We start from the raw sequence: 13,596 nt of genomic DNA on the forward strand, positions 1-13,596 counted from the left end.
CCATCGTGCGAGGGCAGTCCCTGAGCTTCACACACAAGGCGACCAGAAAGAGCCACTTGGCACAGTTTGCAAAGCCTTCCTCGAGCCAGGGGCTACCCCAAACTCCCTTTCTGGCCTTGTCTCCTCTATAACCTTCCCCAAACTCAGTCACATACATGCCTTGTTTGTCTTTCCACTAGGCCCCCACTCCTCAACCCCAGCACACACCTGGTCCAGAGCAGATACTCAAATGTTTTCGTTGATTGAAATCACAAATACTCATTGGGCTGAATCAATATTGCTCTTTTCAGGGAGTTGAGAGAAAGAACCACCTGCTGGGATCCTGTCACGCTCAGCTTGCTCTTGGTTGAATGCCAACACTCGAGGAAGCCTCCATGAGCCTGTGAAGTATTACAGCTCTAATCCAGCTCAGACACAGCTGGAGAGCCCACAGCCATGCAGAGCACAGCCTGGGCATATCAGGACCTGTCCGAGCTGCCGCAGGAGCAGCCCAGGGGCAGTCTCTAGGAATATACCCTGTGACAATAAGCAGAGTGAGCACACAGTTTGTTATTCAAACCAGGACACTTTCGAGAGTGAACTGGAAACTGCGCTGGAACTATTCCAGATAAGTGGGCAGGATGGTCACCGGGGCAATCGATTATGTTCTGTAGTCAAACCCTCCTAAAGAACAGACAAAACAGAGTTTTCTGAACATAAGAATTTGCTAAACTCAAAGTAGCTGAGGGTCACAGAGGCTTTATTTTAAAAGCCAATTGTGTTGTTGAAGAAAAGGCTATGTTCTCGACCCATTTTGGCTATGGTCGGTGCCTGCTTGGGGGATTGTGCTGAAGATGTGTACGCTCCCGGGCCTGGGGTTTTCTGGAAACAGAACAAAAGACAAGGCTGATGAGAGAGTGACCCCAAAACTCTGGAGCCACCAGAGCCTGGCTGTGAGCTCAGATGTGGCTGGCAAATCCCCACTGGGGAAAACAAGGGCCACACGGGACTGCATGCAGGCCTGGGGCACCCTTGAAGTGGAGCGTCTCCTTGGCATCTGCTCCTATCAGCGGCCGCCCCTAGGGCTGCAGAGGTGCAGAGAGAAGGGTGGACAAGCAAGCACTGGCCTAGACCTGCAGGGCCGGCGGGCTCACATCCCACCTGCACCTCAAGGCACATTTTGTATCAGAGGGCACTCCACCCAGACTGCTCCTGTCCCTGGGAAAGCCACTGTCTTCCCCTCTAGTGACCTCAGTCTAGTGGTAAGGGGCTGGAGAAAATGGATTCTGAACCTGGGTGATTGACCTCAAAAGCCCAAACTCATGTTTCTGTACAAAGGTCTATGGACACCAGGGTCGGTGGACCCGAGTGTCCACAGTTTTGTCAAGGGATCTGTGAGTTCTAATTTTTAAAATCATATTTTCATTTGGATAAAATTCTTGAAAAGATTGTTTTGCCAATTATTTATTTTTTTTAAAATTTTTTTTCAACGTTTATTTATTTTTGGGACAGAGAGAGACAGAGCATGAACGGGGGAGGGGCAGAGAGAGAGGGAGACACAGAATTGGAAACAGGCTCCAGGCTCCGAGCCATCAGCCCAGAGCCTGACGCGGGGCTCGAACCCACGGACCGCGAGATCGTGACCTGGCTGAAGTCGGACGCTTAACCGACTGCGCCACCCAGGCGCCCCTGTTTTGCCAATTATTTAAATGAAGCTTCTCCTCCATGGTGATCAAATGCAAACGAATGTCATGTTCATAGACTAAAATAAAGACTTCGATTTCTTAGGTCAGCATTTCCCATGCGGTGCATGTACCTATTCTTGGAGCCCAAAGGAATTTTATCTTGGGTCTGTTGGAGAAGCACCAGTGTCTCTGTGTGTGACTAAGGGAAGGATTTAAAGGCTGGAATTCGAGTCCTAGTCCCACCACCAATGGTTCGGTGTGACCCTGGACCAGGTGCTTCCAGAGCCTCGCCCATCAGATGAGGTAATGAGGCTTGCTGGAGGCCCCCCAGGACAAGACAGCACCACACTAGGCAGGCAGCAAGAGCTCTACACATTAGCTGCCACCACTATTATTATTCTCTCTTACCATGTTCTTGTCATTTCCATCCTTCTTTGCAGTATGTTATCTCTTTAGGAGACAGGGAGGGTGGAAATAGGATTACTCTGAAAGTGGGACAGAGTGGTCAGCCCAGAGTGGATGAAGTCAGCTGCATGCAGAAGCCACTGTAATGACAGGATGTTTCCCCCGCCAAAAGCGGAGGAACAGCCTGAAAATCTAATCAAGTCCTGGCCAGACGTCAAAGGAAGCTGAAGCCTTTATTAGTGCTATTAATGAGGAAGTAACATGCATGTGGAGTCCTGGAGAGCCAGCCCACAGAACAGGAGGCTTGTGGGCCTCGGTCTCACAAGGCCATCCCTCAGGAGGCTACTGGTTGTGGTTCTCAGACCTTGAGAACATCCGGCTCCATCCCCCAGTCCTGATTTCACTGTCACCAAGCAAACTTCTGATTATCCTTGGCTTCTATGAAGAGTTTCCTATGTAGGGAGAAACCCCATAGACAAGTGGCCCCAGACATCAGCCCCCTTGCTGGACACTTGTAAATTAATACTACATCTTCCGGGGGCACCTGGGTGGCTCATTCGGTTAAGCGTCCAACTTGGGCTCAGGTCACGATCTCATGGTTCGTGAATTCGATCGAGCTCCACATCAGGCTCTGTGCTGACAGTGCAGAGCCTGCTTTGGACCCTCTGTCTCCCTCCCTCTCTGCCCCTCCCCAGCTCTCGGGAGCGCTCTCTTTCTTTCAATAATAAATATTTAAAAAAGGGATGCCTGGGTGGCTCAGTTGATTAAGTGTCTGACTTCCCCTCAGGTCATGATCTCACAGTTCTTGAGTTCAAGTCCCACATTGGGCTCTGTGCTGACAGCTCAGAGCCTGGAGCCTGCTACAGATTCTGAGTCTCCCTTTCTCTCCCCCCCTCCTCTCCCCTCTCTCTCAAAAGTAAAAATAAACATTAAAAAAATACTACCTTTTCTGGCTTCTCTATCAGCTTAACTGATAACTGATATGGTTAGCATAACTCCAATTTCCTGATGATGCTCAGCCCTACGAGCTCAGACAAAAATCTGGGTCTGGATCACGGTGATGCCACTAGAGTGTGAGGATCTACAGAAGGTATCCACCACCTCCTGCTGTTAGCCTGTTTTTAATATCACCAGCAGGGACTCCCCAGTATTCCTCCAGATAAAGACCACACTACCCCCCACCAGACTGGTAGCTCTGGAGCAAGATCCTGAAGACACTGGCCTGGGACACCAACCCTTCCTTGATTCCCCAAGCAGAATTTGAATTTCTGTCTCCACAACCATCTCAAATAAGGCTACATACAAGGAAGTTCTTGAACTTTCAAACTGGGATGCAGATTGGGAATAAGACCATGGGAATTAAAATTATCAGTACTTTAAAAAAAAATAGCTATCGTTCATAAGTGCATGTTATGCTTTTGCAATTTTCTTGGTCTTCTCTAGGCCTCTGAGGCTTGGATACTCCCCAAATGTACTTTCTTTGTGTCAGTGGACTTGAGCCTCTTCCCTGTCTCTCCTGAGTTCTTGGGGGCAGAATGATTGCTCATGCCTTAATGGCCCCCTTTGGTTCAATAATAACATTTCTGGGGGCCGCCTGGGTGGCTCAGTCGGTTGGGCGTCCGACTTCGGCCCAGGTCATGATCTCGCAGTTCGTGGGTTCGAGCCCTGCGTCAGGCTCTGCGCTGACAGCTCGGAGCCTGGGGCCTGCTTGGGATTCTGTGTCTCCCACTTTCTCTGCCCCTCCCCTGCTCACTCTCTCTCAAAAATAAATAAACATTAAAATAATAATAATAATATAATAATAGTAATAATAATGTTTCTGCTCTGAAGCCACACACACAGTCCCAGAAGCCACACACACAAAGAACAGCAGTTCTGGATGGCTGGGACCAGACACTGCCTACTGCTTGCCTCAGTTCATTAAACATGTTTTCCCACAGAGCATCCAGGTCAGATCATTGATGGCTAATTACTATGCTGGATGCTGTCGACTGGACCCATAATTCTGCCACAGTCTTTGGATCTGGACGCGCTCTGAGCCTGAAACAGGCTGAGGGCTTGCCAGATTTTTGAGCTCTGCCTTATCAAGAAATTAGATACATATATGTACACTAGAATTGTACATAACTATAACCTGGCCCCAATGACCCCCCACCCCAGCCACAAAACCTACAACCATAATCTTTTAGAGTACTTACAGAACGGGTGGACAGGAATCGAGGTACTCTAGACTGAAAACAAGAAGTCACAGAATTTGCTTGAGGTATTTTCAAGTCATAATGACCTGGTCCTGGGCCTTCGTGCTATAGAAGAAAAAAAAGAAAGAATGTTTTAGAATTACTAATATGTTATATTTTATCGCTTTACTTGCCTTCCACAAATAAACATATGAATCATTGCGATATGGTAGAAAAATCCCTAGATTGGGGCTTGGAGGATCTCATTAAGGTGTGTCCTGGCACAAGTCATTGTGAAAAGTGGGTGATACTGGCTTCACCTGCTTTACCTGCCTTGTGGATGACTGTGGAGACTAACGATTAAGTGACCTGTTCAAGTGTCCATGTGTCCTGCCTGGGCCCCCCCTCCCCACACTGGCACACCTCCCTCCATACCTGTCCTGACTGGTAATAAAGACTTCCTGCTTTCAGCTGCTAGGTTTATAAAACACTTATTCTTTCATACCAATATAATATGTATTATCTCAGTCCAAACAAGTATTCACAGTAGTTCACTGACAGAAGTACAATGCCATAGACATTAACATAAGGACTTCCTGCTTTCAGCTGCTAGGTTTATAAAACACTTATTCTTTCATACCAATATAATATGTATTATCTCAATCCAAACAAGTATTCACAGCAGTTCACTGACAGAAGTACAATGCCATAGACATTAACATAAGATGAACACAATTTGTGAAAGACAATCATCCTAATAGAAAAATTAGGAAAAGGCAATTCACAAAGAGGAAATACAATTGTTCAAGTGAGGAAATGGCAGGGGGTGGGGAGAGCTTTAATCTCATTACTAACTAAACAATGATGTGATTCCTGCTTGGGGGTCTAAAAAATTCACCAAGAAAGAAGAAAGGCAGAGGGGGATAGGAAAGAGGGAAGAAGAAAAGAAAGAAGAAAGACCCAAAACTTGCACGGACACTCCTATATGCTTCTGGTGCAAGTGTAAGCCTTTCTGATTAGCCTTTCTGGAGTGCAATTTGGCAAGACACAAAATGACTTGAAAACATTTATACCTATCCAGAGGGAGAGAAAGGAGACTGGTTACCATATTGTTGCAGGAATCCAAAGACAAACGAAGAGTCCTTAGCCCAGATATGGCAGGGAAAATGGAAAGAGCCCACACATCGCAGTGGATAAGGTGGACAAGATGTTAACCTCTTTTTTTTTTTTTTTCTGGCAATTCACTTTTTCTTTTTTCTCTCCCATTTTCAAATACCTGTACTATCTTACAGAAATGAGTCTTTCTGGCATGAAGTCTTGGATCTGTTCCTAAATAATGCAGGGACTAGAAGTGGGTGTGAGTATACATTGGCCAGGAGCTCTTAATTGTCATATGGGTGCCTGGGGGTTCGATGAAGTATTGTGTCTATGTAGTATATACTTCTAAAGTTTTTACAATATGAAGTTACAGACAATGTATATTTATAATTCAGACCCAGCAATTCCACTTTTAGGGATTCACCCTAAGAAAACAATTGAGAACGTATGCAAGTATTTGGCTACAAAGACATTCACTATAATGTTGTTTCTAAAAATAGAAAGTTGGAAATAAAACTAAATGACCAGCGATGTGTGCCTGGCTAAATACGTTGTGATTCTTCCATCCAGCTGTCTAGTGATGAATGTCAAGGACACAAAAGCTTCTCTCAAATATTGCTAAGTGCAAATGCAAGCTTAAAAAAAAAAATGTACATAAAAACACAGGGAATGGAATGTCCTGACTGGTAATAAGGACTTCCTGCTTTTCTCCAGGTGGCAGCATGTTACGTAAAAAGAATGTTATTTTTCTCATCTGCATTTTCTAATTTTCCCACAATAGACTTGAGTGCTCTTGAGGTATGAAAAAAAAATTATATCTAATGTATAGATAAATGAACATGAAAAATGGGCAAAGGAAACAAAGATAAGATTAACAATAACTCATGTCTTAGAGTAGAACAGAGAAATGTAGGGTGCCTGGGTGGCTCAGTTGGTTAGGTGTCCAACTCTTGGTTTTGGCTCAGGTCATGATCTCATGGTTTTTGAGTCTGAGCCCCACATCAGGCTCTGCACTGATGGTACAGAGCCTGCTTGGGATTCTCTCTCTCTCCCTCTTTCTCTGCCCCTTCAGCAAGTGCTCCCTCTCACTCTCAAAATGAATAAGTGAACTTAAAAAAAAAAAAAAAAAAAAGAACCGAGAAATGTGTCCTGTAAGATCTTTGTTGTAGGTAAGGCTGGGCCACCAATTAGCCCATCCTATTCAGCAGAACAAGTGCCCAAGTGCAGACCCTCAAAGATTTAGGAGCAAGGCTTTCCCTTGTTCACTCCCACGGGTGGCAGCTGCCATTCGCTTCTTTTTATCCATGAATGGAGTCTGTTATTAACAGTCAAGCACAAGTCTGATAACCAAGGGACGGATGTGCCTCTAAAATTTTACAACTCATGGCAGAGACATGAGAACAGCAATGTTTTGAAACTGGTGCCTACATGGGACAGAGATCACTACCAGGGTGAGGCTCTCAGTGTGTAGTGACCTCCACACTGCCACTGGAGAAATCTGAGCTGCCATAAAAACCAGAGCATAGAAAGCCAGGGACTCCAACAGGAACAGTCTGTGCCACCTCCGCTTGCTTTGGCCCTAATAAATACAGTACTTTGAAGCCAGAGTGGTAGCTGGGGCAAAAGATGCTAAGTGTGCTACCATTGACTCCATGCCTACAGCAGCCATCTGCAGGATGGCTAAGAAATGCTGCACATGCCCTCTTTCCCCCCAGCCTGATGAGGCTTCCATTTCTAAGCTCCAAATCATGTGCTCTTTGGGAATCCAAGTGCCAGGATTGACAAAGCACTGATGTGTGCCTGTGCCATCCAGCAGCCTCCTATATGGGCATGGTCATCTAAGCCAAAGGGCCTAAAAGTTGGGGAGAAAGAAATGACTGCATGCTATTTGCCCCACGTGTCAAATGGAATCTTTTAAGAGGGAACATTAGAGAAGTGGATACAGGCCCAAGTTCATATTCCAGAAGCCACAGGAATGGTGTTCTAAGTGAAAAGTAATGGTTGGGCCAAGACCCTGCAATGGGTGGGGAGCAGTTCCAGCACAGTCCCCACTTCTGAGGACAATGTGAGTCAGCAGAGCAGGAATGGAGGGAAGGGGACATGGTCCAGGATGGCTCAGAATGTGGGTTGAGAAAACGGATCCACTTCAACAGGATGGTATTTAAAACAAGAACACTTGAATGGCGCCCTACTCTTCCTTGAGGTTAGAGATGCTGCTCCCTCATTTACTGCAGATCGATGAGCATGACCCAGAGCTTTAATTCACATTATGTGGGATGCATGGGTGAAGGGCAGCACCCAGGTTCATGAAGCAGCACTAAGCAACTCTCACACAGATCAGATGAACTACCTCTTCAACTTTGTTTTTGCCAGGTCCATGGTTTGACAATTTTGGGTTTCCTGAAGCTACACCTTTCAAAGACCACTGACATTTGGTGTCAAAGGAGAACAGAACTGTCACCTTCCTAGAACCCCAGTACCTGCTGCCAAAATAAACTATAGGAAACCTTTCATAGTTACCCATTCTCCTGCTTTGAGGCATGATTACATTTCAACCCTCCTGACAAGATGATATCTTTCTCTTCCCTTTGAAAAAGTAATTGAGTTTCTACTCAAGGGCAACTTTAACCAATGGGAGCTATAGGGATACTATCTTCAACCTTAAAGGAGTTTATCCAGGGAGGGATTCCTTTTATCCCAAAAGGTAGTGAGGAGCTCAAATGGTGCTGAGTGAGGACTGAGCTAACTGCCTGGCTTCAAGACTCTACAACAGGCCATGTTGTATCCAGCCTGTGTTAGCTAAGTGTGATCTCAGTGGGCCAAGGGATGGTACCAAGGGCGGCTGCTTTCCATTTACTGTAAAGGGCTCAGAATGGATGGGCCCTACTGACTTTTCTGGAGTGCTCCTCGGACTGTCACACCATGAAGAGCTTCCTAATGGGCAGTAACTCTCAGTACCACTATAGGCTTTTGGTAGGCCCTGCCATGCCTCCTCTGAACATATTTTTCTGGGGCTGGGAGAGTGAGACTGGCTAATCTATGCCACACTGCTCTGGAATTAAAAGGTATTATCACTCTGGGACATGCCAGAGCAGCAAAATTCCAGGTATCTCTGAAAGACTGTGTGAAGGTAAATGAAATTATCCCAAATTAATATGTGTTGAATTGTGATCCTCTCAAAATTCACAAACCCTATAAATTTGTACCATGTTGAACTGGGTTGAACGGTATCCCCCCCTCAAAATTCATAGAACTATGAACCACTAGTACCTCAGAATGTGACCCTCTATGGAAATAGGGTCCTTGCAGATGTAATAATGAGGTCATCAGAATGGGCCCTAAACCTATATGAATGCTATCCTTTATTAAAAGGGGAATTTTGGGCACAGAGACATGGACACAGGTAAAACATACAACAATGAAGGTAGAGACCTACAAACCAAGGAAAGCCAAAGATTGCTGGAACACCACCAGAAGCTAGGAGAGAGGCTAGATTTTCCCTCACAGCACTCAGAAGGAGCCAACACTGCCACCACCTTGATCTTGGACTTCCTCTAGGACTGGGAGACAATACATTTCTGTTGTTTAAGTCACTCAGCTTGTAGTACTTTGTTATGGCAACCCTAGCAAATGAATATGTAAGTGTTCAGCTCATTTCTTCTTTCACAGTGCACCACACAGTGTGCTGGGAGTTGGGAATACAGTGGTATATGACTATCTCCCAATATCCATTCTAACCCTTAGTATTAGAACAATTTTTAACTGGTCACATTTCTACCCAGAATAAAGACTAAATTTCCCAGCTTCCCCTGAAGCTACATGTGACCATTAATTTCTAGTTAACAGGACAGAGGTAAGGAGATATGTACAAATTCCAGAGCATCCTTATGGAGAGGGAAGCTTGTCCAGCTTCCCTGCCTTCCTGCCTGCTAACAGGTCCCACTGAGAGTTCTTGGCTCTCTGGAACCATGGAAATGAAAGCCATGCTTAGCCAAGAAGCATGCAGAAATGTGATACTGCAGAACTGCCCTACCCCAGCCTTAAGCTGTCCACTGCAGGAAATTTACACAAGTCAGAAGTAGGTGCTTCTCTCATTTATAATATTGCTGTTGGGGGTCTCAATATTTCTGTTGGCAGCAGAACTCAGTCTTAATTGACAAAATGGACATGTGCCCTCAAAAACAAACACATAGACCAATGGAATAGAATAGAGACCCCAGAATTGGACCCACAAATGTGTGGCCAACTAATCTTTGACAAAGTAGGAAAGAGTATCCAGTGGAAAAAAGACAGTCTCTTTAACAAATGGTGCTGGGAGAACTGGACAGCATTCTTTCATGCAGAAGGATGAAACTGGACCACTTTCTTACACCATATACAAAAATAAACTCAAAATGGATGAAAGACCTGAATGTGAGACAGGGGGAGAGGGGAAAGTGGGTGATGGGCACGGAGGACGGCACTTGTAGGGATGAGCGCTGTGTGTTGTATGGAAACCAATTTGATAATCAATTATATTAAAAATAAAAGAAGATGGACATGTGCCCTACTCTCATGGGGCTTACATTCTAGCAGGGAATATATGCTGTACAAAAAAATATGACAAGTGTGTGGCATATGACACAAAGGGGCATACAGGATGCTATGGGAGAGCATGTAAGAAGGTAAACTGACCTGGCCTGAGGGGCCTGAAAAACCCTTAAGGAAGCACAAAGGAGCTAGGACCTAAAGAACAAGGAGGGGGTGAAGTCTGCAGGCAAAGAGGCTGGAAGAAGGATCTACACAGAAGCAATAATAGGAAAGGTTAGGGAAAGCCATCCAGTGAGGAAGATGCCATTCATTCTAATTCACTGCATCACAGAAATAAAATAAAATGTGCATACGCTCCTGTGGAAGAAAAATATATATAATATAATATAATATAATATAATATAATATAATATAATACATATCATGTATAATGTATCATACACACACACACACACACACACACACACAAAGTTAGGGACCTGAAATCCAACTTTCTCAAGACAGTTACCACTTTGGTGTTTTTCACACGTGTACAAACGCTAAGAATGGTTTTACAATTTAACTGCAGATGTTAGATGTTAAATGTCACCCTTGTATTTCCAATCTCTGCAAGTCGTCTGCAGCTGGTTTCCACGTTCCAGGGCACCTCTCCAGGTGGCTGTGCAGCAGGCTCCACTGCTGCCCACCGCGAGCTCCCCCAGACCCTCACCACTGCTCATCCCTGCACCATCTATAGCTCATGTACCCACTCTCATCCAATGCTCACAACAGCCTCGCAGGGGAAATGCCTTCCCCTCCGTGTAACAGATGAGAACGTGAGGCTGGGTAGGCCTAGAAACTAATGCTTCAGCAGCTTAGTTGTGGGAGCCAGAGCCCGTTTTCACTGCTGGGAGGTATCGGTGTTTAGTTCTAAACTATTTGTCTTTAAAATCACAAAGCTAGGGGGCACCTGGGTGGCTCAGTCAGTTGAGCATCTGACTTGTGATTTCTGCTCAGGTCATGATCCCAGGGTCATGGGATTGAGCCCCAGGTCAGGCTCTGTGCTGAGCATGGAGCCTGCTTGAGATTCTCTCTCTCTCTCTCTCTCTCTCTCTCTCTCTCTCCCCCTCTGTCCCTCTCCCCTGCTCATTCTAAGATAAAAAATAAAAATAAAATCACAAAGCTAAAGGGGACCTAGAAAGAGCACACAGTCTATTCCCACTGATCCTAGGCACAACTTTCAATGAATCATACTTGAAGAGAGAAAAGGTCAGAAATCAAATTTATGGCCCTAAATGTCTATCTATACACATGTGAAACACAAGTAATAAGCAACATAAACTGAAATTATTTGATGGGGTAGTAAAATTTGGTGACATGGGTATAATAGCTGGAATACATTGCTCAAAAAAGAAAACAGGAGTGCCTAGGTGCCTCAGCTGGTGAAGCATCTGACTCTTGATTTCTGCTCAGGTCATGAGCTCAGAGCTCTGTGTTGACAACATGGAGCCTGCTTGGGATCCTCCCTCTCCTTCTCTCTCTGCCCCACCCCTGCTCAAGAAGAAAGGAAGAAAAGGAAAGGGAGGAAAGGAAAGGAAAGGAAAGGAAAGGAAAGGAAGAAAGAAAAAGAAAGAAAGAAAGAAAGAAAGAAAGAAAGAAAGAAAGAAAGAAAGAAAGAAAGAAAGAAAACGAAAGAACAGGTGGCCCCGCAAGGAGAGTAGAATCCTGTGTGGAGACAGGCACAGAGAGAAGCTGGATTTGCCCCTCTGGGAACTCAGGAGGAGGCATGTGGCTGAGTGTATTCAACTCAGGAAATCCTAGAATTCTGTGTTGGTCTACAAGTTCACAGGAAAAGAAGGGAGACATGTTTGCTGTTGAGTACAGCAGAAGCCAAACTATCAGGGCCAAAAGTTATTCACATTTGCGAAATTCAGAACTGACCGCACCTCTGAAGTGTAGCTTGGTACTGTTTATTTCTGCAGAAAGAGAGGAACCGTGACAGTCTAGGTTTCCTGATGGGGGCCATGTGGGCAGGCAACGCAGAGTGATCACAAACCTGCCCACCACAAAAGTGCAACTTTTACAGGAAGGCACGTTCCAGGGACCACCAGGCAACTCAGCATTGCTGCAGGTGTTCACTGGCCCATCCTCCCTTTTCTAGATGACCCGGAGGGGGCCCCACCAACATTAGAAATCTAAGGCGGAGGGGAGGGGGTGCCTGGGTAGCTCAGTCAGTTAAGCATCCCCTAATTCGGCTCAGGTCATGATCCCCCAGTTCACCAGCTCGAGCCCTGCATCGGGCTCTGTGCTGACAGATCCAAGCCTGGAGCCTGCTTCGGATTCTGTGTCTCCCTCTCTCTCTCTCTCTGCTGCTCCTCCACTCATGCTTGCTCTCTCTCTCTTGCTCTCTCTCTCTCAAAAATAAACATTAAAAATTTTTTTTTTAATTTAAGAGAAAAAATCAAGGCATACTTACGCACAGGAACTTCGGGTCTAGCTGGCAACTCCTGGTCACAGCGATTGGTCCGGGGCAGACATGTGACTATCACCCAGCTAATCCAAAAAGCCTGCATTTTCACACTCAGGTGGTCAGGCAGGCAGGTGTGCACCTGAAAGTGCCCCTGGCCCCTCCTGCCCAGCCCGTAAACAGCATTCCCACAAGCCAGCGAAAGGTAAATCGGTGGCAAACGTCCCAGAGGCTGTGTGCGCCAATGAATTCCATCTCTCTTTTTATGTTTTAATTTCTGCTTACGCTCTTTCAGAATGGGTTTCTGTTACTTGCAAGTGAAAAAAAATCCTACTGATTATATACTTTTTCCTGTTCCCAGTCAAGATATTGTTATAAGAAAGAAGAGCAGGACATATCCCAAACAGGGATTTATGACTGCTGGAAAAGTTGCATAATTTTTTTAAAAAGAAAAACTGCCAGGCTATTGTTTAATAATAAAAAAAAAATCCTTGTACATCTATAGCTATATTTCAAAGGTTGTATTTCTCCAAAAATGTTACCTAGAAGTGAACTCATCTTTGAGGAGATTGAGCCTTTAATCATCTTTCAGATTCCATTCAAGCAGAAATCAATTTGTGTTTGGCTTGATTCAATCTGACTATGTTTACTAATTATTTTTCTGTTCCTTGTGGAGTTTTAAAGTATCAGCTTAGTTTTTAATTGAACTAATTTCGTAAATCAGAAACAGCTGGAATGATTCAGCATTCTGTTATAGCCCTAGTTTCAATGCACAGAGTATGCCACAGACCCACTATCCCCCTTTCAAACTGCTCTGAAATGTGACTACAGCAGACAAATCATATAACACTCATTCATATGTGCACACACTCTTTCCTGTTTACCTAATCCTTTCCTTATTCTTTATAGGCTTGTCAGGTTTTAAGAAATACAGAAACATCTTGAAATATTTGTGACATCAAATAAAAGTAACCCATTTTCGTTGACATTGTAAGATTTTATTTCCTACTGTCAGGAAAGGTGTGCATATCTCATTTTTCACTTTATATACAGCCGTGAGAATTAGTAACTTTAAAGAATCTGCTCAGCAAATTACTGGAAGCTCCAAATCGTATGAATGACTGAGTCCTAATTAAGTAGTCGTTAAGTGGCACTATTTTTATTTAAGCAACAAAATATTTTTGGGGCACCTGGGTGGCTCAGTCAATTGAGCGTCCGACTTGAGCTCAGATCGTGATCTCGCAGTTCGTGAGTTCAAGCCCCACATCAGGTTCTG

At 44.8% G+C, this 13,596-nt stretch overlaps 1 protein-coding gene across 1 annotated transcript in view; it reads right to left on the reverse strand.

Annotated features, from left to right (window-relative positions):
* Window positions 1-739: 739 nt before the first annotated feature.
* STPG4 (sperm-tail PG-rich repeat containing 4) overlaps window positions 740-13,596 on the reverse strand; it is a 46,130-nt gene continuing 33,273 nt past the window's right edge. The window contains 3 exon segments of the mRNA XM_047069728.1: window positions 740-759; window positions 762-861; window positions 4,268-4,372. Of these exon segments, the coding sequence (XP_046925684.1) occupies window positions 740-759; window positions 762-861; window positions 4,268-4,372 (225 nt within the window).

The sequence above is a fragment of the Lynx rufus genome, unplaced genomic scaffold (genome assembly GCF_022079265.1).
Source record: "Lynx rufus isolate CCGP_SWC_20201006 ecotype Redwood Valley unplaced genomic scaffold, mLynRuf1.p SCAF_8, whole genome shotgun sequence".
Classification (NCBI taxonomy): Eukaryota; Metazoa; Chordata; class Mammalia; order Carnivora; family Felidae; genus Lynx; species Lynx rufus.